The sequence below is a fragment of the Dendrobates tinctorius genome, unplaced genomic scaffold (assembly GCF_039654945.1).
Source record: "Dendrobates tinctorius isolate UK_male_01 unplaced genomic scaffold, ASM3965494v1 ptg000166l, whole genome shotgun sequence".
NCBI lineage: Eukaryota > Metazoa > Chordata > Amphibia > Anura > Dendrobatidae > Dendrobates > Dendrobates tinctorius.
Window position 1 is genome coordinate 1037606 of NW_027361833.1, and position 25546 is coordinate 1063151.

Below are 25546 nucleotides of genomic sequence, written 5' to 3' on the forward strand. Positions count from 1 at the left end.
GAAAGAAACAATGACCTGCAGGTGGCACCTCAACCAGAAGACATTTTTGGCCTCTACTTATCAAAACAATTTATTGTATTACCAATCTACATATATAAATACCTGTCTATGTTCATCATCTCATGAAATACAATTACATTTGACCAGCTTGCTTTTTCTGAAATTGCCAGCGCCCCCGACGACCAATCTGCGAAAATTTCGCACTGGCCAACTAGCATATGTATATAGGTCAGAATAATGATAAGAACACTTCAAAGGTATCAGTAAAAAGCTACAAAAAGTATGTATGTACACTGGAAAAAATATTGTAAAAAATTGTCATAAAATGATTAACAAATTGTATTTATTAAAATCAAAAAGTAGTTGTCCTGGCTGTTCACAAGGTGGCAACCTTGTTATGTTTCACACAGACTAGCAGAAGTTTTGTGCATATTAACCACACCTATGCACACCATGCCCTGCTGATGTCAGTCTTCTCTTGTTATCAAGATTCACATTGGCACAGTCAGTAATTAAAGTCTTTGTGTACTTACTTGCAGGTGGACAATATCTTTATAACTTTAAGGGAACATGAATGACAATTTAGGTAAATACATCAGCCAAGTGACTTACTCATGAAAGAGACAGCATTGTTTCCCAGCATTGTCGTAGACTATTAGAATTGTAGCCTACAGTTCCATTTTCATATAATTATATTGAATTTAAGGTACATAGCTCATTTTTCATGGGTGACATTAACAGAATATGTTCTGCCTGTAAAAGTGAGCCTTGATGAAACTTATCTTTTATTATTGCTAAGCAAAATACTTCATTACACATAAAAGGATGGAACCAGGCATTCTTTTCACTATTCTGATAATTTTCAAGACCACATGTGGAAGCTCAGAAGTCACTACTGGGGCCCCAGTTATAGAAGGTACAGAATCAAATGGAGGATTCCATGCCTTCACTGTGGATTATAACTTGGTCCAAATCCCCTATGAAATCACACTCTGGATTATTCTTGCTTCCTATGCCAAAATCGGTAAGTAGTTTACAATCTAGATTTGATATTTTCTGCTGTGCTTTTGAATCATTGACCACTTGAGGACACGTGATTTACTCATTTTAAGGTTCAGCAAATTCCAACTCACACAAGCTGTTAGTAGTCCACCAAAACGAATACCTCTATGAACAGTGAGTTTTGATGCTGACTGAAAAGGAAAATGTGTAATTCTAAGATGTAATAGAATAGATGGGAAAATTTAAAACCTTTTGCGGTATGTTCACTCGCAGCAAATACATTGCAGAAAGTTTCATTGAGTTTCTCATACATCCAAATGAAGCTTGTAAAAATGTACACACATATTATAGAAAAAAGCATGGGTGAGATCTTTAGTACATGCCATTTTTTAACATAAGTGTGTCTGTATTCTTAGAGACTTTCTTCTTCAATATAATGAAATATGTTAAATTCCACTGTAACCACTATGTTCCTTACATGTTACATTATACCATATATACCTAAGATAAAGGTTACTTGTATAAATAAAGATGCTTCTCACAAAATTAGAATATCATCTAAAAGTTAATTTATTTCAGTTCTTCAATTCAAGAAGTGAAATTAAATATTATATAGAGTCATTACAAACAGAGTGATCCATATCAAGTGTTTATTTCTGTTTATGTTGATGATTATGGCACAATTCATTATCTCAGTAAATTAGAATAATTAACAAAAAACACCTGCAAAGGCTTTCTAAGTAGTTATGAGCGAGTATGCTCGGAAGTACTTAGTGCTTGCCCGAGCATCTCACTGCCGAGTATTTCCGGGGTTGCTCGGTGGGAGCTCGGGTCCCGCCCTACATGTTTAGCGCTCTTTAGTTTTAGTTTTGGGTAGTTTTTGTGTAGTTTAAAGCACTATGCCAGTGTTTTGGTACTTTTTTCAGCGCTGAAATGTTTCTTCTAATCTAAAGTCCCTAACCATAATCTTATAATATAGTTTTAGGGTAGACTGTTATGAATCATAGAATCATAGAATCATAGAATCGTAGAGTTGGAAGGGACCTCCTGGGCCATCTGGTCCAACCCCCTGCTCAAAGCAGGATTCGCTAAATCATCCCAGTCAGATGTCTGTCCAGCCTCTGTTTGAAGACTTCCATTGAAGGAGAACTCACCACTTCTCGTGGCAGCCTGTTCCACTCATTGATCACTCTAACTGTCAAAAAGTTTTTTCTAATATCTAATCTGTGTCTCCTCCCATAAATGGGCACCGAGTAGGATAGCAGGCCTAAGCTAAGCCACAGAAAACCAGAGAGGTTGGTAACTAAGCTGATGCAGACCCCTGATCCTGTCCACACAATTAGCAGTAGCCGTGGAGCGTGACTACGATGATCCTAGACACCTCAGCACAGCCGGAGAGCTAACTAAGCCTAAAGGAAGAAAAGGGAAATCTAAACTGCCCCTGAGCAGACCCCAAAGGAATAGATAGTCCGCGAACATATATTGTCGGTGAGACAAGATGAAAACTCAAACGCAGGCAGAAAAATAGACTGAGCAAACTATGGGGCCCACACTGCCTAGACAGGACAGGAAAGGAAAGACACTGTCTGCAATCACGCAAAAAACCCTGCAAAAAGGCCAACACGTCTGATGCACAAAAACACTGAAGTTGCACGACTTCGTCCCCACTATTTCAGCACTCTGGTATATTCTGAAAGCAAAGCAAAAAGAGACCAATATAACAGGGGACAAAACAAACTGGCACATGCAGTAACATATTGGCGGTGCTTCAGCACAGCCCCAGCCAGAGCTGACTGACCCGCACAAAGCAGAGATAAACAAAACCAGATCAAATGCAAATAGAATAACAAATGAACCACTTAGCTGAACATGCAGGGAAAGAGCAGGAGACATCAGACCTCAGAAGGAACAGGAAGAAAATCACCAGCAGGGATAGCTGTCTTAAATCCCAATCAGAAACCCCAGATCTCCAATCATCATCCTCATTATCAAGTGGCAAGCCTCTGTCAATCAGATCAGCTCCACTACCTCCAGTAACCACCAGAGGGAGTCCAGAAAGAGAACTCGCAACCCCTCTGTCAATCTGACCAGCTCCACTACCTTCAGTAATCACCAGAGGGAAGCCAGAGAGAGAATTCACAACAGTAGACTTAATGTAACAGGGATACTGCAACAGAGAGGGGCCAGAAGATTGCACTGATTAGAATTGCTTCACCATCTTATTAAAAAAATGCACATTTTTTTCCTTGCTGGCAGTACAAGGGTTAATCAGTTCAGTTGATCTCCTGGAGCTCTCCAACCTGGATTGTCTCAGCTGTTCAGTGTTGGCCACTCCTTCTGTTATATATCCTCACCGCTTATACTTGCCAGTTATAGTTCCTACTGCCTGGTTAAGGAGTTGGAGGTGAAGTTCATGTTTGGAGCAGGCATTTGGAGAGTTGTTCAGGAGATTGTTGCATGGAGTTTGCTTGTGTGTTCATCCTCATCTTCTCATGTTTAGTTTCACCTTCCTATACCTTCCTTGTGTTCCACTGTGTTGTTTGGTGAGTGTATTTTGTATGATTGTAGTTTTCATTTATCCTTGTCTGTCTTCCCTTGTTTGTCTGGTTAGTGTTATCCTATACACTTCAACCACACTTCTCTCTGGGTAGAGGAATAAAGAGATAAGGCTTACTTTAGGAGCATAGCAAGGCGCATGACCCCTGTGTCTCCACCTTCAGGAGAAATCCAGAGGACAGGGATAGACTTTGGCTCCCCTAGTTTGAGGGATTGAGTAGCTGCCCACAGTCTCTAGTCACTATGTGACACTTAAGTCCATCGAGTTCAACTTATAGTATGTTGATACAGAGGAAGGCCAAAACCTCATGGGACAGACACTAATAGCTACATATTAGGGGAAAAAATCCTTCCTGACTCCACATATGGCAATCAGATTAGTTCCCTGGATTAACGCGCAATCACAGAATCTAGTGACCATAACCTGTAATATTATCAAGAATGGCATCCAGATCCTTCTTTAACTCATCTGAGCTGCTCCAGTCACACGGCATCATTTTGTGACCGCAACTTCTGACAGACTAGAAGTCAAAAGTAAAGGTCACAAGCTCTTAATGCAAGTCTATGAGAGCCAGAATGAAGCTCTCATAGACTTGAATTGAAAAGTGATCTAGGACTCGCTCCAGCAAACATAGAATTGATCCAACAGGGAGCTTAGAGTAAGTCATCCCTGCAATGTCATCTCAAGGGCACGATCGTCGAGGAAGTCATGCCAGCTATGGCAAGCATGTTAGCTCATGCTAAGAGCATATACAGTTGTGCTGAAAAGTTTACATACCTTAGCAGAATTTTTGCTTTCTTGGCCTATTTTCAGAGAATATGAATAATAACTTGAAAACTTTTTCTCCACTCATGGTTAGTGGTTGGGTGAAGCCATTTATTGTCAAACTACTGTGTTTTCTCTTTTTATATCATAATGACAACCCAAAGCATCCAAATGACCCTGATCAAAAGTTCACATACCCCATTAATTAATATCGTGTATTGCCCACTCTAACATCAATGACAGCTTAAATTCTTTTGTTGTAGTTGTGGATGAGGTTCTTTATTTTCTCAGATGGTAAAGCTGCCCACTCTTCCTGGCAAAAAGCTTCCAGTTCCTGTAAATTCCTGGGCTGTCTAGCATGAACTGTGCACTTGAGATCTCCCCAGAGTGGCTCAATGATATTGAGGTCAGGAGACTGAGATGGCTACTCCAGAACCTTCACTTTGTTCTGCTGTAGCCAATGACAGATCAACTTGGCCTTGTGTTTTGGATTGTTGTCATGTTGGAACGTCCAAGTACGTCCCATGCGCAGCTTCCAGACTGATGATTGCAAATTTGACTCCAGTATTTGCTGATAACGTGATGCATTCATCTTTCCTTCAACTTTGACCAAATTTCCTGTGCTTTTGTAGCTCACACATCCCCAAAGCATCAGTGATCCACCTCCGTGCTTTACAGTAGGAATGGTGTTCCTTTCATCATAGGCCTTGATGACATCTCTTCAAATGTAACGTTTATGGTTGTGGCCAAAAAGTTCAATTTTGGTCTCATCACTCCAAATTACCTTGTTCCAGAAGTTTTCAGACTTGCCTTTGTACTGTTTTGCGTATTGTAGGCAAGATACTTTGTGGAATTTGCACAGTAATAGCTTTCTTCTGGCGACTCAACCATGCAGCCCATTTTTCTTCAAGTGTCTCCTTATTGTTTATCTTGAAACAGCCATAACACTAGTTTTCAGAGAGTCCAGTATTTCAGCTGATGTTATTTGTGGGTTTTTCTTTGCATCCCGAACAATTTTCCTAGCAGTTGTGGACAAAATGTTTGCTGGTCTACCTGACCTTGGTTTTGTTTTTTACAGAGCCACTGATTTTACGTTTGTTAATCACAGTTTGAACACTGCTGACTGGCATTATCAATTCCTTGGATATCGTTTTGTATCCCATTCCTGTTTTATACAGTTCAACTACCTTTTCCCATAGATCCATTGACAATTCTAATGCTTTCCCTTTGACTCACAATCAAGAAACCTCAGTGGCTGAATGAAAGATAGAAGAGTCTGTCTGGATCCCAGAAACTCACACAGCTTTTATGCACACACTGATTACAAGCAAACAGGTCACAGGTGAGGAGGTTAAATTTAGTAGCCATTCAAACCTATTTCTATCAACTTCTGTGCATGTTATCAGGCCAAAATCACCAGGGTATGTGAACTTTTGATCAGGGTTATTTGGCTGCTTTGGGTTGTCATTGTGATTTAAAAAGAGAATACACAGTAGTCAGACAATAAATGGGTTCACCCAACCACTAACCAAGAGTGGAGAAAACGTTTTGATGTTATCATTCATGTTCTTCGAAAAAATGCCAAGAAAGGAAAAATTCTGGGGTATGTAAACTTTTGAGCACAACTGTAAATGTCGTATTGCTGTAATTGTTCTTACCCAAAAAATAAAGCTGTCTTATCACTTTTAACACAGAAAGGCATAAAAACCTCGACAGAAAACAATTCTTGAATTGCTGGATTTTGTTCATTCTACCTCCCAAATATCTGAATAGAAACCAATCAAAAAATGTTATTTGCCCGAAAATGTTACTAATAAAAACATCAACTCTTCCTCACATGATTCCGTACTCAGAAATATATAAAAATTATAGCTCTTAGAATATGACGATGTAAAAACTTTTTTTTAAATAAAAGTGGTCTTTTATTATGTGAGCGCAGCCAAACTTGAAAAATTAATAAATATATGGTATAAATGTATTGAACCAACCCAAAGAATAAAGCCAACTTATCACTTATACCGCAAGAGGAACGGGGTAAAAAATAAATAAAACCAATTCATGACCTGCTGTTCGCTTGCTCATTATGACTCACAAAGACTGCAGTAAGGCTTGGCTCACATTCATCCTTTGCTCTGTGCTGAGCACTTACACCACGGTTTCCATGTAGATCTCTGAAATATGTGATTAAGATGTAACCCCAGGTGGAATATTCCCTAGAATGATGAAAATAGAGACATTATCTATGCTGTCTGGCCTATTATGCAGCAGCGTACCTCTTTTAAGGCGTGCACAAAAAGCGGGGTTGACCATAGTTTTTCGCACATCTGAAAAGAAGGACAAGGCCCTATGTTATACCATGAATGGCTAGAGGTTTAAAAATGCTCACTATACACCAAGATAAATTTCTAGACAGGTGTAGTTTCCAAAATGGGATCGCTTATGGGGGTTTCCACTGTTTTGCCATGTCATGGGCTCTTCCAATGTGATATGGCGTTCACAATCTATATCAGCCAAAATGGTGCCCAAAATTTAGATGTGACCCTTGCCTTCCAAACCCTTCCATGCACCATAACAGTAGTTTTCCATTATATATTAGGTATCAAATTGTGCAGTTCATTTTTTTCCTCTTACTTTTGTGAAAATTAAAAATTTGGGGCAAAACCAACATTTGTGGAAAAATTAATTGTTTAATTTTCACAACTCAACTTTATAAAATTCTGTTAAAGACCTGTAGGTTCAAGGTACTTACCACAAATCTAAACAAATTCCTTGAGGGATGTTATTTCCAACATGTGGTTACTTGTGGGGGATTTCCACTCTTTAGACACCTCCATGGCTCTGCAAATGTGACTTAGTGTCCGCCATCTATTCCAGCCAATTTTGCGGTCCAAAAATTAAATGGTGTCACTTTCCTTCTGATCCCTGCCATGCGCCCAAACAGTAGTTTTCCACTAATAATAATAATAATAAATTTTATTTCTATAGCACCGACATATTCCGCAGCACTTTACATTTCAGAGGTGACTTGTACAGATGATAGACATTACAGCATAACAATAATCACATAGATCATAACAGATACCAAGAGGAATGAGGGCCCTGCTCGCAAGCTTACAATCTATGAGGGAAAAAGGGGAGACACGAAAGGTGGGTGGTAACAATTGCCCTGATTGTTTGGACCAGCCATAATGCTAAGTGTGTAACAGTACAGACACAGAGGGCTAATAGATGCGTAAAGCATGTGGGAACATGACACGGGGAACCTGGTTATGGTAAAACTTTTGACTGTGCCACCCAGGAATAGTTAGGTTAATGTGTTGAGGCAGTAGGCCAGTCTGAATAAATGAGTTTTCAGGGCACGCTTAAAATTGTAGGGATTGGGGACTACTCGTATTGACCTGGGAAGTGCAATCCAAAGAATTGGCGCAGCATGTGTATAGTCTGGGAGATGGGAGTAGGAGGCTCTGATTATCGAGGATGCAAACCTCAGGTCATCAGCAGAACGGAGGGCACGGGTAGGGTGGTAGACTGAAACAAGGGAGGAGATGTAGGGTGGTGCTGAGCCATGGAGTGCTTTGTGGGTGAGGGCAATAAATTTGTACTGGATTCTGGAGAGGATGGGTAGCCATTGTAAGGACTAGCACAAGGTAGAGGCATCGGTGTAACGATTGGCGAGGAATATGATCCCAGCTGCAGCATTCAAGACAGATTGGAGGGGGGAAAGTTTGGTAAGAGGGAGACCGAATAGAAGAGAGTTACAGTAGTCCAGACAAGAATGAATGAGAGAAACAGTAAGAATTTTTGCAGAGTCAAAGGTAAGAAAAGGTCGAATTCTAGAAATGTTTTTGAGATGCAGATAACAAGAGCAAGCCAGTGATTGGATGTGGGGGGTGAATGAAAGCTCGGAGTCAAGTATGACCCCAAGACAGCGTGCATGTTGCTGGGGAGTAATAGTGGAACCACACACGGAAATGGCAGTGTTAGGTATAGGTGCATTAGTTGAGGGAGGAAACACAAGGAGTTCAATCTTTGACAGGTTCAGTTTCAGATATAGTGAGGTCATGATGTTAGACACAGCATTTAGACAATCGCCGGTGTTTTCTAGAAAGGCTGGCGTGATGTCAGGAGAAGAAGCGTATAATTGGGTGTCATCAGCATAGAGATGGTACTGGAAACCAAATCTACTGATTGTTTTACCAATAGGGGCAGTGTACAAGGAGGAGAGGAGGGGGCCTAGAACCGATCCTTGAGGAACCCCAACAGTAAGGGGAAGATGAGAGGAGGAGCCAGCAAAAGATACAGTAAAGGAGCGGTCAGAGAGATAGGAGGAAAACCAGGAGAGAACGGTGTCCTTGATGCCGATGGAGTGGAGCATAACATATTACTACATATTTAGTATCAATGTACGTAGAAAAAATTGAACAAAAAATTGTATGGCCCATTTTCTCCTAAAATGAAAAATGTGTGGAAAAAAAACAGCATTTTTGTGTGAAAAATGTATTGTTTCATTTTCACAACTCAGCATTATAAAATTTTGTGAAGCACCTGTGGTGCTTACCACACTTCTAAATAATTTCCTTGAGGGGTGTAATTTCCAACATGACGTCACTTGTTCTTGATTTTCACTGTTTAGGCACATCAGGAGCTCTGCAAATGCAACATGGTGTCCACTATCTATTCCAGCCAATTTACACTCCAAAAGTCAAATAGCCATCTTTCCCTTTCGATCCCTGCCGTCCGCCCAAATAGTTTTTCACCACACATGCAGTATCGGCGTACTCAGGAAAAATTGCTCAATAAATTTTGGGGTCCATTTTTTCCTGTTACCCTTGTGCAAATAAAAAATTTGGGGCTATAATTTTTTTTTATTATTGTGGGAAAAAGTAAAATTTTCATTTTTTTCCTTCCAAATTGCATTAATTCCTGTGAAACACCTGAGCGGTAAATGCACTTATTGAATATGATTTAAAGCACTTTGAGGGATTCAGTTTTAAAATGTTGTCACCTTTGGGTATTTTCACTCACATAGGAACTATAAGTTACTTAAAATGGTATGTGGTCCCTAAAAAAATTGATTTAATAAATTTTGTTGGAAAAATGAGAAATTGCTGAACAAATTTTAAGACTTCTATCTTCTTAAAATAAACAAATTATGTTGAAAAAATTAAGCTGATAGCAAGTAGACATGGTAAATGTTATTTATTAAGTATTTTGTGTGATATAACTATTTAAGTTAAGGGCATAATAACTAAAAGCTTGAAAATTGTGAAATATTCAAAATTATCCCCAAATTTCTGGTATTTTCACAAATAAACACAAAACATATTCGTTTATATTTAACACTAACATAAAGTACACTGTGTCACGAAAAAACAGACTTAGAATCACTGTGATATGTTGAAGCATTATAGAGTTATTGCCACATAAACTGCCACTGGTCATAATTAGAGATGAGCAAATTTGTTCGATTTTGGCCACAAATCTGATTTTGACATATTCGAACACTATTCGTGCCGAATGTATGTCTTATGATCGGTTTCAAACATATTCGGTAATTTTTACTCCCATTGACTCTAAAGACGTTCAACTAGTCCCATTGACAATGAGTGGACATAGGCTGAGCATACACACCTTTCACACATTCACGATGGAGCTACAGAATCTTATCATAGCGGTTCTGGAGCCATGATCTTGGTATCACTGGGAGTCCGACTGCTGGGTTATACACAGGATTAGAGGTAACCTGTGATTTTGAGAATAACCTATTAAAGGGAACCTGTCACCAGAAAAAACGCTATTAACCAGCAGATATGTGGTTAATCTGTAGTTAATAACATTATTAACCTGCCCCCAGCAGCATTCCGACTTATTAACCTGGGGGCAGGTTAATAATGCTATTAACTACAGATTAATCATATATCTGCTGGTCAATAGCCTTTTTTCTGGTGACAGGTTCCCTTTAAGTTTTATTTCCAGTGAGTCTTGCTTGTTGTCAGTACAGTCCAACTATTTGCTGTTTACACTTTTCACAGAGATTTTTCCATTATGAAATAACAGTTTGACCCTGGATAATTGTATGTTATTACATTAGAATACCGTAACAATGATGCAAACACATTTTACATGTTAGTATCCAAAACAAAAAGATGATATTATTAGTATCATAAAGAAACATTTATTTTATTTATACTGGCACTTAATAAGAGTTTCACTAGTAGAGATATTACAAAACTATCATATAAGGTATCATAGAAATAATTGCAAATCTATAAGCCATGAAACACAGAGCAGAGACAGAGGAGTTAAGCAGGGGGAATGGACTCTAGGGGCCTATCCAACAGCTATATGCAAATATCTGATAGCCGTTATCCCCCCTATAGTGAAGCATCGATTGTAAAACACAGGCAGCTCCTGCACATCTACTGTGCACATAGTGTAACTGGGTTGTATTACAGTAGTTTGCATTAAAGGGTTCTTTGGTGAAAACAAGTCATCACCAATGCACAGGTTTGCCTCACTCCCACTTGTGATTAAATTGGAAGAATGTCATCCAATTAAAAATCAGATTGCATTCATACCGATTTAATCCTATGCTTGTGTTCTCAGTAGCGTTTTTTTCCAGCTCTGATATGAAAAAAAAAAGCAGCATGCTGCGATTGCATGCTGAATTTCAGATCGCACGCACCCATATAAGTCAACCATGATTAAGTCTTTGAGCTGAAACGCATTGGTCTTCATTCACATTGGCTGGAGCTGCCTATTACCATGATTTTATATTGATGTTTCCATAATAAATCCTGGATATTAATCTACATACCTGCCACCACAGAAAAAACACACAGTATAACAAACGTGCATGAATACTCTGCTGTAAAATATGTGTAACAATAAGCAGCAAGTGCTGGTGAAAGATGATAACAAAAACAGGGTATTTAGTTGATACGTTTTTTGCAAAAAATGTATACGAAGCCACTCCACCACGTCACGGTATACCTTTCTCGGAGCTGTCCTATCTAATGTATTTAAACCTGATCATGTGAACAATACCTAAATGAGCAGGATTCAGAAAGGCGCTGCCCAGCATGGGCACGCTGGACAAAATAGCTCTTCATGTGCAAGTCCCACAAGAGAGAGGCGGGGATCTCCCAAAGCTTGCATGAGCAAGAAATTAATGAATTAAAAACACATGGGACATGCACAAGAATGAACGGGTCAATAAGACAATATTCACACCACCCAAGGACTGAGACACAGAAAAAACACACAGTATGACAAACGTGCATGAATACTTTGCTGTAAAATATATGTAACAATAAGCAGCAAGTGCTGGTAAAAGATGATAAGAAAAACAGGGTATTTAGTTGATACGTTTTTTGCAAAAAATATATACAAAGCCACTCCACCACGTCACGGTATACCCTTCTCAGAGCAGTCCTGTCTAACGTATTTAAACCTGATCATGTGAACAATACCTAAATGAGCAGGATTCAGAAAGGCGCTGCCACCACACTGGATTTCTTTTGTGACTCATATGTCTATCACCTGAGGGCAGTGCAATTCCTGCCGATGCTGGCAACAGAGGAGATAGAGAAATTACTTTCTCCATCTCCACCGCAGCTGTGCTGTGATCCTCTCATGCGGGAAGATCAGACCACAGAGCACAGATACTCGGCTCATATTCACAGCAGCGCATGAGCCGAGTATCATTAGCATATTGCATCCGATGCTCTTATATCGGATATGATACAATAGTGTGCCGCCAGCCTTAGGTTAGTGATACTTTATTAATTGGTGGAATCCGTCCATTGGAAACTGCACCGATCAGTAGAATGGGGAACTTTAATCCCTGACAGGGCACTTTTAACCCCATTTTAAAATGCAGCGGCAGGTGGGATGTCTGACCGCAGCTCTATGCATCCTCTTTGGGGCTTCCAGAAAAAATCAAGAGCAGCTACAGAATGAATGGATCAGTTGTCAAGTCGCATATGCTGCTCCAGTCTAATGGGGCTTAAAGTTCCACATTCTGCTGATTGGCCTGGTCCCAGCAGTCAGAAAAGTATAATGGAAACACATCACCACAAATGCTGATGTAAAATACTGACCAAATACCAAACATAGCCCAAGGATAGGCGATTACTTGTTTTCACCAGTGAACCCCTGTAAGTGGATATTTGCTACTGTGTAATAGACACAGGACAGGGAAGAGTTAAACATCCAAGTAATTAATCTCCATTTGAAATAGAGTTTTCTCCTCATTGATACCAGAGAGAACACAGGACCTCCATAGACAACACAATCCACTATATCAAGACCAATAATACCACATACAAGGAACAAATACCGCACACCATGACAAGACTACATATTACTACCACAGTGACCAAATAATACCACATATAAGGGATAAATACCATCACACCATGACTAGACCAGATATTACCACCACATAGAGACCGAATAATACCACATACAAGGGACAAATATTGTCACACAATGACCAGATCACAAATTTTACTACCACATACAAGTGACAAATACCGCTATATCACGACCAGACCACATGTTACCATTAAATAGTGACCGAATAATACTACAATAATAATCATGAATAAAAACCACAATACTAATAACACAAATGTGACCACTGGTGACATTGTACACAGTAGCTCTGTATATAGTGTCAATATACAGGTAATACAGGAATCACAGGTGAAATTATACAGTGATCACTAGTGACATTATACACAGGAGCTCTGTATATACTATATAGTGTATAGTGTAATCTTCAGTGTAATACACTGACTCATCAGTGACATATCTAGTTTAAGTCCTTCATCTTCGCTTCTCTTTTTCATCTGCACAGACTGCCATCACTTATTCCAGCCAGGACTCATTTTTGTAGAAAATGGCAGTTATCAATTGTTGATCACTTCTAGAGCACATTTCCCACTTATTTCCCAATTTCTATACTACGTCAGATGAAGTAAAAAAAAGACACAGTGCTGCCCTGCACTTTATCAAGACCCCCTTTTGTTCCCCCATGGAAGACAGTATCCTCAAAAATAAATTATATTACAGCAGTAATGTCATAATGTCACCTAACTGACCCCTACAGTAATTATGTCCCTATTTGCAACTATAAAATAATACCTAATTTTGACCCCCACACTGTAATTGTCATCTATCCAGCTGTGATCCCATCTTGTCTGTATATCTTTTGCTTCCTCCCCTGCCAATGAGATGTGGTATGATCAGACCATGTCCCTGCATGGTAAGACTCAGCCATTACACAGTACACACCAGTGGCACATTTATAAGATTATCATAGCACAGGGACATTTTAACTAAACACATCCAATTTTGGAATTTATCATTATTCCAAGATTAAAAACAGCAAAGAGTAAGGAGGGCACTGCTAATAATGAAAACTAGGGATACACCAATAGTCAGTATGGGAGAATAATGCAATAAAAGAGAGAAAAAGGTACTGACCAAAAAATGGGATCACCACTATCAAAAACTAGACATACAAATTTTATTGAGTCACTCAGACAAAAAACAATATAAAAACATTTAAAAAGTCACAAAATGACAATTAAACCCTTATTTGTTAATAATATAACCCTAACAGACTCCCCTCTCATCTGAGGTAGTAATGGAAACTAGCAAGTGGTCCATAAGTTGAATGACAAAACCATGTGGTAGCAAGCATATGGTAAATATACACAGATATTAGAAGACCCCAATTGGAGCACTATGAAACCAAAAGCTGCTAGGCTTAATGTAAATACACAGTGCATTGATATATCAGCAGTATCACAGTTATTATAAAGAGAAGCATCGATAGATGCACTGTAGGACCAGAAACAATGAAGATACAGTGTGCTAAAACATGCACCAAATGTCAAACCAACCCCCTGAATCAGAGAAGGACATAGTATGGAGGTAAAAAATGTAAAGATATATGTCTGTGCCCTGAAATTGTGCATTCAGAGCCCAATAGACAGCCTCCAAAAGGTGCATACAATATGCACTAGGTGCTGTGGCAGCATACTATACCCAAACAGGGGGAGCCTGTGAACGTGCCCGACGCTTGTCGCTACCGCAAGGTAGCTTCGTCAGGGGCTAAAGGTTATGTCTGAGAGAAGTACTATATATATGCAAAATAACAAAACAATAAGAAACAGCTGCGGTTAATACCTGTGCGGTCACATATGCAGAGAGGCCGGACTAGACGCTCCGTCCAGGCCAAGGGAATATTCCCAAACGTCATTTCCCCCGGAAGAAGGTCCTATCGGGGGCAGTAGCCAGAATCGGCCAGTGTGCCTGTGCGATAGAGGGGCGGGACTATCCACTCCATCTGGACCCGAAAGACACTAATAGTCGTCACTTCCTGCGGAAGAAGGTCATTCCAGAGGACATGACCAAAATCGACCAATGCGCAGGCAAAGTTGCCATTGAACCTTCACACTCATTATTTGAAACAGAGGAGAGTTATCTCACAAGTTATCCAGCAATAGTGCCATCACGCGCATGCGTCCTGAGATGCAATAGACAGGAATATGCTGGGATTCACCCAGAACCACATAAAGTAGCGGTGCAGCATATAACTCGCCCATATTTTATATAACAATGAAAATAATAACGATGCCAATACACAGAATCACGGTGCCATTAGGACACCATTCGCATTGGGTACAGCTAATCTAATTATATAACTGACATCACCACCAGCAATGAGAGACAGCAAAAAAATACTCATTATTATCGCTGCCTGCGTAAACCCAGTGCGCCTGCGCAGGCAAAATTGCCATAGATCTCATATACTCCCCATTTAAAATAGTGGAAGGTTACCCAATCAATATTACGCATGTGTCCTAGAATAGAATTTTGACAAAAATAAAAAGGGGGTATCCCAGAACAAAACTGGGATTAACCCAAAAATGTATAAGATGGCAATGCAACATGCATCTCACCATCACATATTGTATTAGACTTAAATATCAGTAGCTGCAAAAGTTATATGCCAATGAAAGGAGTCACGATGCCATTAGAGCACCATTCCAAAGGGCATGACCAAAATCGGCCAATGCGCATGCAAAGTTGAATGCCATCATGCGCATGCGTCCTGAGATACAATAAACAGGAATATACTGGGATTAACCCAGAGGCGCATAAAATAACGGTGCAGCATATTACTCGCCATCCCATATTTTGTCAATACACAGAATGACGGTGCCATTGAGACACCATTCCCATTGGGTACAACTGATCTATTTATATAACTGACATCACCACCGGCAATGAGAGACAGCAAAAAAATGCTCATAATTATCACTACCTGTGTAAACCCAGTGCGCTTGTGCAGGCAAAATTGCCATGGAACTCACATATTCCCCACTTAAAATAGTGGAGGGTTACCCTATCAATATTACGCATGCGTCCTAGGATAGAATCTTGACAAATAGAGAGGGGTATCCCAGAATAAAACTGGGATTAACCCAAAAGCGTATAAGGTAGCAATGCAACATGCATCTCGCCAACACATATTGTATAAGACTTAAATATTAGTAGCAGCAAAAATCATGTGCCAATGAACGGAGTCACAATGCCATTAGAGCTCCATTCCAAATAAGCACATCTGAACTAATTAGATAGCTATCATCGCCGCCGACACTTATAGCATATGGACCACTGAAGGATGGATTTGATAGTTACAATGGTACAAAGCGAATATATTAAGCATAGTAAAAAAGATCATATTCAAACTACGCATAAACTTACATGCTAACTGAATGTGAACCTATTGTCTCAATAAGCAATAGAGAGGCAGTGTACTGAGTAAAAAAATCATCAGCAAAAAATAACAAATTTATTAACATCGAAAAAATACAATCATAATAGACGTATTCAAACACCACCCCTCTGGATAGTCATAGTTAGCATGTTCAAACACCACCCCCCAATAAAAATATGAAATTATATCAGCGATGATGTACATTGTATAACTGACACAAAAAGCCAACGTCCACAGACTCCACCCCAAAAGACATGTAAGGATGATATGGACAACAAGGTCCAGTGGTCATCCAACATTATGATGGAATGAAAATGAAGCATGTATACTGGAAGAATGTCAATTATTAAAGTCCCCAAGTATTGCTGCTGCCACAGACTCAACCCTGACCTACATATAAGAATGGTTCAGACAAAAGGTCCATTATTCCTCCAAAAAATTGAAAGAGAGAAGGTCAGCCTAAGCCAAAAAACTAGAAAAAATAAGTATCAAACCACCCACGGAAGTATAGATATCTCCAAAAGTTGTTACCATCACATGGTAGTTCAAAATTAAGCACGCAATGGAGAACCAGCCCAGGAACATCAATTGTTGAAACTATATATCAAAAAGGACACCGATGATTGATACAGACGCCAAAGTGTTAGAAAATTATAAAAGGCCAAAACAAGGCCTAAAATAAAGATGGAGGACAAAAAATCCCCAGATATACCACTTAAGTTGTAGATGGCAATATTGGTCCACAGGCTCCACCCGTGGCTTAATGGAGGCATAAATGGGAAGCAATTTCTAGGGACCATTGAAAAAAATAAGGCTGGTGATTGAAAAGATATTACAGATAGGCACCCAGACAATACAATTCAACGGTCAGCAGATTTCAAAAGTCCAACATGATCCATCCATATCAAATATTGATGAATAGAGTAATGAAGTAGGGCATCCAACAGTATCCAAACGAGCTCAAAAGTTGATCCAGTAATCCCCTGTCCAGTGGAATAAGGCATCAAGGCAACAGGCTATCTTTAAAATGTAGATATCAGACCGAACTGATTGAAGATTAAGGGTTCTGTAAAAAGAACACACAGAAAGAAATCAAAACTTATTACACCTGTTTGTAAAAGCCAGTAAATAAAAGATCCTCATTCAATCCCAGTGGTGCCCGGCTCCTGAGAATGAAAATCCACTTAGACTCTCGCTTCAAAAGTTCTAGTGAGATGTGCCCTCCGCGGATATCTGATGGTACGGATTCAAGACCCATAACCCGTATGTCAATCCTAGAGCTTTTATGTTCACGTAAAAAATGCAAGGCAACCGAACTTAGGGGTTTACCTTTCTCCTTGTCAGCCCTCGCCGTATTGATATTGGATAGATGTTGCTGTATTCTTTTGCGAAGTTCTTGCGTAGTCTGGCCAATATAGACCTTAGGGCAGCTACAGATCAAAGCGTACACCAGATTCCTAGACCTACAATTAAAGTAAGTTTTAGAAAAAATAGGTGCTTTCAACGTGGGGATAACGACTCCTTCTCTGCCCACCATAAGATGACAAATGTTACATCCTCCACATGCAAAGGTACCAACCAACCGTATACCCCTATTCAACTTCTGTGTGGGTCTCTTAAAATGACTATGACAGAGAGAATCTTTCAGAGATTGTGCCCTCCTTGCTATCAGTGTGGGCCTAGAATCAATATGGGGTGCCAATTTAGAATCATAGAATCATAGAATCGTAGAGTTGGAAGGGACCTCCTGGGCCATCTGGTCCAACCCCCTGCTCAAAGCAGGATTCGCTAAATCATCCCAGACAGATGTCTGTCCAGCCTCTGTTTGAAGACTTCCATTGAAGGAGAACTCACCACCTCTCGTGGCAGCCTGTTCCACTCATTGATCACTCTAACTGTCAAAAAGTTTTTTCTAATATCTAATCTGTGTCTCCTCCCATTCAGTTTCATCCCATTGCTTCTAGTCTTTCCTTGTGCAAATGAGAATAAAGTTGATCCTTCTACAATGTGACAGCCCTTTAGATATTTGTAGACAGCTATTAAGTCTCCTCTCAGTCTTCTCTTTTGCAAAGTAAACAATCCCAAATCCTGCAACCTTTCCTCATAAGACAGGGTTTGCAGACCGGTCACCATTCTTGTCGCTCTTTTCTGAACTTGCTCCAGTTTGTTGATGTCTTTTTTAAAATGTGGTGCCCAAAACTGGACACAATATTCCAGATGAGGTCTGACCAAAGAGGAGTAGAGGGAAATAATGACTTCACGTGATCTAGACTGTATGCTTCTGTTAATACATCCTAGAATTGCATTTGCCTTTTTTGCTGCTGCATCACATTGTTGACTCATATTCAGTCTGTGATCTATTAGTATACCCAAGTCTTTTTCACATGTGCTGTCACTAAGCCCTATTCCTCCCATTCTGTATATGCTTTTTTCATTTTTATTGCCCAGATGTAGTACTTTGCATTTCTCCCTGTTAAAAACCATTCTGTTAGTTGATGCCCACTTCTCAAATTTATTTAAATCTTTTTGAATCCTCTCTCTCTCTTCTCTAGTATTAGCTATCCCTCCTAGCTTTGTGTCATCAGCAAATTTTATCAGTTTACCCTCAATTCCTTCATCTAAATCGTTGATAAAGATGTTGAACAATACAGTGCCCAGGGCAGAGCCCTGTGGTACCCCACTTGAGACATTCTTCCAACTGGATGTGCAGCCATTTACGACCACTCTTTGGGTCCGATCACTAAGCCAGTTATGGATCCACCTAACAGTTGCCTTGTCCATTCCATACTTAGTCATTTTTTCAATAAGGATTGTATGAGAGACTTTGTCAAATGCTTTGCTGAAGTCAAGATATACTATATCTACAGCATTTCCTTGATCCACCCAATCAGTGATACCGTCATAGAAGGAAATTAAGTTAGTCTGACATGACTTATTAGTTACAAACCCATGCTGACTCTGTTTAATCACTTCATTCTTATCCAGGTATTGACATACATGTTGTTTAATAATTTGTTCAAAGATCTTTCCTGGTATAGAAGTCAGACTCACCGGCCTATAGTTGCCGGTGAGTCTGACTTCTATACCAGAGTCATTAGTCAGCATATCCCAGTACTTAGACAAAATACCACGTATATTATGCCACTGGTTGTTATAAGTGGTAATCAACCCTATGGGTTTAGTGGTGTCCCTCATTCTTGGTTGTAGTAATTGTCTCCGATTGCTGCTCTTCGTTGTCTGAAAAGCCCTAGAAATAATTTTCTGTGGATAACCCCTATTTCTGAAACGGTCTGTAAGATCCTGTGCCTGATCAAGAAAATCATGATGTTCAGAACAGTTTCTTCTTACCCTAAAAAATTGGCCCTTCGGTATGCCATTTTTAAGGTGATCAGGGTGGAAGCTTGAATAGTGTAGAATGCTGTTGGTGGACGTTGGTTTTCGAAATAATGAAGTCTTCACCATGCCATTCTCTATCGTCAATTTCAGATCAAGAAATTCTGCCGCAGAATCAACAAAGTTTGCTGTAAGATGAATATTGAACAGGTTGTTATTGATCAGATAAATAAAACTCTGACATTCGTCCCATGATCCAGTCCAAAACAACAGTACATCATCAATGTACCTGAACCATTTAAATACATGGCTTTCAAAATCGACTGTGTTATAAACATAATTGACTTCCCACCACCCCATAAAGAGGTTAGCGTATGATGGTGCACATCGTGCCCCCATCGCAGTCCCAGATACCTGCCTATAAAAAGAACGGTCGAAGACAAAGTAATTCTTGTCCAGGATGAAGTGCAGTAGATCAACGATGAAGGAGTCATGTTGTCGATCGCCGGTAGTGTGTTGCTCCAAAAAGAAGGAGACCGCCTGAATTCCCAAGTCATGCCGAATGTTGGTGTACAATGATTCAACATCGAGAGTAACAATCAGTGTATTCGGGGGGATTAGTAGATCACTAAGTAAAACCAATAAATGTGATGTATCTTTAATATAAGAGTCCAAGATAGTTACTAATGGTTGTAGTAAGATTTTTGATGATGATCGAATAGTGAAATATTCGTATTCGGGAAATTTGGTCCGAATAATTTCTAATGTTAGATTATTCATACCGAATAACAAATACAATACAAGTCAAAGGGAAAGCTGAGTATTTTTCTGCTGGACCCAACAAGCAGGTCTGGGGGCCTGAGAAAAAAGCTGAAATGGATGGGAAAGTTCTAAAACTAAATAAGAACAGCATGGAGAAGATGCATGCATGCCTTTCTGACTCACATATGATATCTGTGAATAATGTTGTCAGACTATTGCGCCAGTTTTACGGATTTATAAGAAGACCTACCAAACCAAACCTAAATTGTTTTTTACAGGAAGAAATGGTAAGAAACATTTTTTTCTTCATAATTACTTGTATATAACGCAAAAAAAAAAATTATGCCTCCTCTTTAGCATATGTTCACACGTAGTGTTTTGGCTTTAGTTTTTCCTTTTACATTTGTGAGGGCCCTCACTTATACATTTGAGAGGTCCCTCCCTCATTCAAAATTGTTAGCTAGATAGTAGAATACACTTTCCTCAGCACTTTAAAATGCCAGCTAAAACATGCCCATTTGAATTTTGGGCTTTGCCCGCCACCACCACCACCATGTCCATCGCCATGTCATTATGTGACCCTCTCTTCACATTTTCAGAGGGCCAGAAGGTGCCTTGAAACCTGAGTTTGGGAAAGGCCCTCAGATGGCCCTGTACCATACATTTGGGAGAGCACCCGAGCATGCTCAGAAATCTCAAGTAACGAGCATACTCGCTCATCACTAGTATTAACCCAGTCTCTTAGACCAAAAAATGTAAAATGTACAGAAACTGGCCAATACCCTACCACCATTTTTTTTTACCAAGATTTAGAAAATTTAAGGGAAGCAACAGGTTAATAAAGAGACACAAGTCTCATTTAGGAGCCTGTAAAAGCCAGCAATGGTCTTTGGCCAGCACTGGACAATGTAAAGTGCTAACGAATATGTATACCCTATCTTAGTAACAATTTGGGAAGAGACATACGTATATGCTGACAAGGGAAAGCTGAACATTGCACTGGGAACAGGTACGGACTGGGACTGAAATTCAGCCCTGGCAATTGCAATCACACAGGACCATGTTCTACCCATCTCCAAGCACCAGATGTTGATATATAACTAATATTACCCTGGATTGAGGAAAGCAAGATTTGCTACAAGACCAATATTTCTAATGATACCTGTTGCCTGCTGGGGTAAGGGACGAAGTTAGCGACTTTGTGCTCCGTCACATCTTTTAACAGTATGGGTGTCTTTAGAACACCGATTCAGTTAACAACTTCGCAGACAAGGCAGCCCACAACCAGACAGGCCCTTCTGGTATTTGCCAGAATTGCCAGATGGCCACTCCGGCCCTGACTGGGACCAAAAAGTGGACGTGATTCCTGAATGTTCTTACTGTATGTGCAACTTCAGGTTGTAGACAAGAGGCATCAGTGTCTCCTTCCTAGACAGCAGATTGGGAAGGACATAACACAGGACACAGGGGAAGGGCCAGTGGTTTCACCCTTAGACACAGATTTTGTACCCAGGCGTTACATCCACCTACTGGGGTGCTGTGTATGTCAGCAGTATATGGCATATGCTTACAGAAGTATTATGTCAAATTTCCCTTTATAAAAGGGTATGTGGGTAAGAGTTTTGAACTAGCAGCATATATATAGAGTGTGTTTCATTACTCATATTATTATTCTGTGTAAGGCTGAAACCTTAAGAAGTGTGTGGAGCATATTAACCCCTTCCTGACATCCGACGTACTATCCCGTCCATGGGACCCAGGCCCCTATGCCCATAGACGGGATAGTACGTCTACCGCGATCAGCGGCGCCCACGTGGTGAGCGCCGCTGATCGCGGCCGGGTGTCAGCTGATTATCACAGCTGACACCTGGCACAATGTGTCAGGGGCGGTCATGGACCGCCCCCGACACGTTAACCCCTTGCACACCGCGATCAAACACGATCGCGGTGTACCGGGAGTTAAAGGGAAGCATCGGCAGGGAGGGGGCTCCCTCCGTGCTTCCCTGAGCCCCCCACGGCAGCGCAATGTGCAGCGCTGCTGCGGGGGGCTCCTTTCCTCCAGGCCCCCGAATCCAAGATGGCAACGGGGGCCTTCGGGGGCCTGCAGGAAGCTGGCTTCCTCAGTGCCTGCAAAGCGCAGGCAAGAGGAAGTCTTCTTCAATGCCTGTGACAGATTGCAGATCTGTCACAGTGATCTGTGATGTGACAGATCAGCGATCTGTCACAGGACAGTGATGTCCCACCTGGGACTATGTAATAAAGTAAAAAAAAAATTAAAAAAAGTGTAAAAATAATTTTAAAAAAATCGCCAAATAAATTAGTAAAAAAAAAAAAAAAATATTCCCCAATAAATTCATTTTTTGAAAATAAAAAAACCCCAAAACAATAAAAGTACACATATTAGGTATCGCCGCGTCCGTAACGACCCACCCTATAAAACTGTCCCATTAGTTAACCCCTTTAGCGAACCCCTTAAAAAATAAAAATAAAAAACGAAGCAAAAAATAATGATTTATTATCATACCGCCAAACAAAAAGTGTAATAACGCGCGATCAAAAAGACGCATATAAATATCCATGGTACCACTGAAAACGTCATCTTGTCCCGCAAAAAACGAGCCACCACACAGCATCATCAGTGAAAAAATAAAAAAGTTATAGCTCGCAGAATAAAGCGATGCAAAAATAATTTTTTTTTTATATAAAATAGTTTTCATTGCATAAAACCGACAAAACATAAAAAAACGACCTAAATGAGGTATCGCGGAACGGTGTAAACGCACTCCCCCAAAAGAAATTCATGAAACGCTGGTTTTTGTTCATTCTGCGTCCCAAAAATCGGAATAAAAAGCGATCAAAAATGTCACGTGCCCGAAAATGGTACCAATAAAAACGTCAACTTGTCTCGCAAAAAATAAGACCTCACATGACTCGGTGGGTCAAAATACGGAAAAATTATAGCTCTCAATATGTGGTGATGCAAAAACTATTTTTACAATAAAAAGCGTCTTTTAGCGTGCGACAGCTGCCAAAAATAAAAACCGCCATAAATAGTAAATCAAACCCCCCGTTATCACCCCCTTAGTTAGGGAAAAATAATAAAATTAAAAAAATTTATTTATTTCCATTTTTCCATTAGGGTTAGGGTTAGGGCTAGGGTTAGGGCTAGGGTTAGGGTTAAGGTTAGGGCAAGGCTTAGGGTTAGGGCTTGGGTTAGGGCTAGGGTTAGGGCTAGGGTTAGGGCTGAGATTAGGGTTAGGGGTGTGTTGGGGTTCGGGTTGGAGTTAGAATTGGGGGTTTCCACTGTTTGGGCACATCAGGTGCTCTCCAAATGCAACATTGCGTCTGATCTCAATTCCAGCCAATTCTGAGTTGAAAAAGTCATATGGTGCTCCTTCCCTTCCAAGCTCTGCCATGCGCCCAAACAGTGTTTTACCCCCACATGTAGGGTATCAGCCTACTCAGGACAAATTGCAAAACAATTTTTGGGGTCCAATTTCTCCTGTTACCCTTAGGAAAATAAAAAATTGGGGGCAAAAATATCATTTTTGTGGAAAAAAATGATTTTTTTATTTTCACGTCCGAGCGTTATAGACTTCTGTGAAGCACTTGGGGGTTCAAAGTGCTCACCACACATCTAGATAAGTTCCGTGGGGGGGGTCTAGTGTCCAAAATGGGGTCACTTGTGGGGAGTTTCAATAGTTTAGGTACATCAGGGGCTCTCCAAACGCACATGACACCCGCAGACCATTCCATCAAAGACTGCATTCCAAAATGGCACTGCTTCCCTTCCGAGCCCCGACGTTTGTCCATACAGTAGTTTTCTCCCACATATGGGGTTTCAGCGTACTCATGACAAATTGGACAACAACTTTTGCGGTCCAATTTCTCCTGTTACCCTTGGGAAAATGAAAAAATTGGGGACTAATTGATCATGTTTGTGGAAAAAATACGATTTTTTTATTTTCATGCCCGGGCATTATAAACTTCTGTGAAGCCCTTGGGGGTTCAAAGTGCTCACCACACATCTAGATAAGTTCCTTAGGGGTTCTCGTTTCCAAAATGGGGTCATTTGTGGGTGTTTCCACTGTTTAGGTACATTAGGGGCTCTCCAAAGGCAACATGACACCCGCAGACCATTCCATCAAAGTCTGCATTCCAAAACGTCACTACTTCCCTTCCGAGCCCTGACGTGTGTCCATACAGTAGTTTTCTCCCACATATGGGGTGTCAGCGTACTCAGGACAAATTGGACAACAACTTTTGGGGTCCAATTTCTCCTGTTACCCTTGGGAAAATAAAAAAAATGGTGACTAAAAGATCATGTTTGTGGAAAAAATACGAATTTTTTATTTTCACGCCCGGGCGTTATAAACTTCTGTGAAACACTGGGGGGTTCAAAGTGCTCACCACACATCTAGATAAGTTCCTTAGGGGGTCTATTTTCCAAAATGGTGTCATTTGTGGGAGGTTTCCACTGTTTAGGTACATCAGGGGTTTTCCAATCGCGACATGGTGTCCGATCTCAATTCCAGCCAAAAACGTCAAATGGCGCTGCTTCCCTTCCGAGCTCTGCCATGCGCCCAAATAGTGGTTTACCCCCACATGTGGGGTATCAGTGTACTCAGGACAAATTGCACAATAACTTTTAGGGTGCTGTTACCCTTGGAAAAATAAGAATTGAGGGTGAAAAGATCATTTTTGTGGAAAAAATATGATTTTTTAATTGTACGGCTTTATGTTATAAACTTCTGTGAAGCCCTTGTGGGTTCAAAGTTCTCACCACACATCTAGATAAGTTCCTTAGGGGGTCTAGTTTCCAAAATGGTGTCATTTGTGGGGGGTTTCCACTGTTTTGGTACATCAGGGGTTTTCCAATCGCGACATGATGTCCGATCTCAATTCCAGCCAAAAATGTCAAATGGCGCTGCTTCCCTTCCGAGCTCTGCCATGCACCCAAATAGTGGTTTACCCCCACATGTGGGGTATCAGCGTACTCAGGACAAATTGCACAATAACTTTTAGGGTCCTGTTACCCTTGGGAAAATAAAAATTGGGGTGAAAAGATCATTTTTGTGGAAAAAATATGATTTTTTAATTGTACCGCTGTACGTTATAAACTTCTGTAAAGCCCTTGTGGGTTCAAAGTTCTCACCACATATCTAGATAAGTTCCTTGGGGGGTCTAGTTTCCAAAATGGGGTCACTTGTAGGGGGTTTCCACTGTTTAGGTACATCAGGGACTCTCCAAACGTGACATGGCGTCCGATCTGAATTCCAGCCAATTTTGCATTGAAAAAGTCAAACGGCGCTCCTTCCATTCTGAGGTCT

At 40.4% G+C, this 25546-nt stretch overlaps 1 protein-coding gene across 1 annotated transcript in view; it reads left to right on the forward strand.

The window, feature by feature from the left end:
* Positions 1–211: 211 nt before the first annotated feature.
* SLC9A4 (solute carrier family 9 member A4) overlaps positions 212–25546 on the forward strand; it is a 105317-nt gene continuing 79982 nt past the window's right edge. Inside the window, exon 1 of the mRNA XM_073550648.1 lies at positions 212–1024. Coding sequence (XP_073406749.1) covers positions 826–1024 — 199 coding nt within the window. The 5' untranslated portion in view covers positions 212–825. The remainder of the gene's footprint in view (positions 1025–25546) is intronic.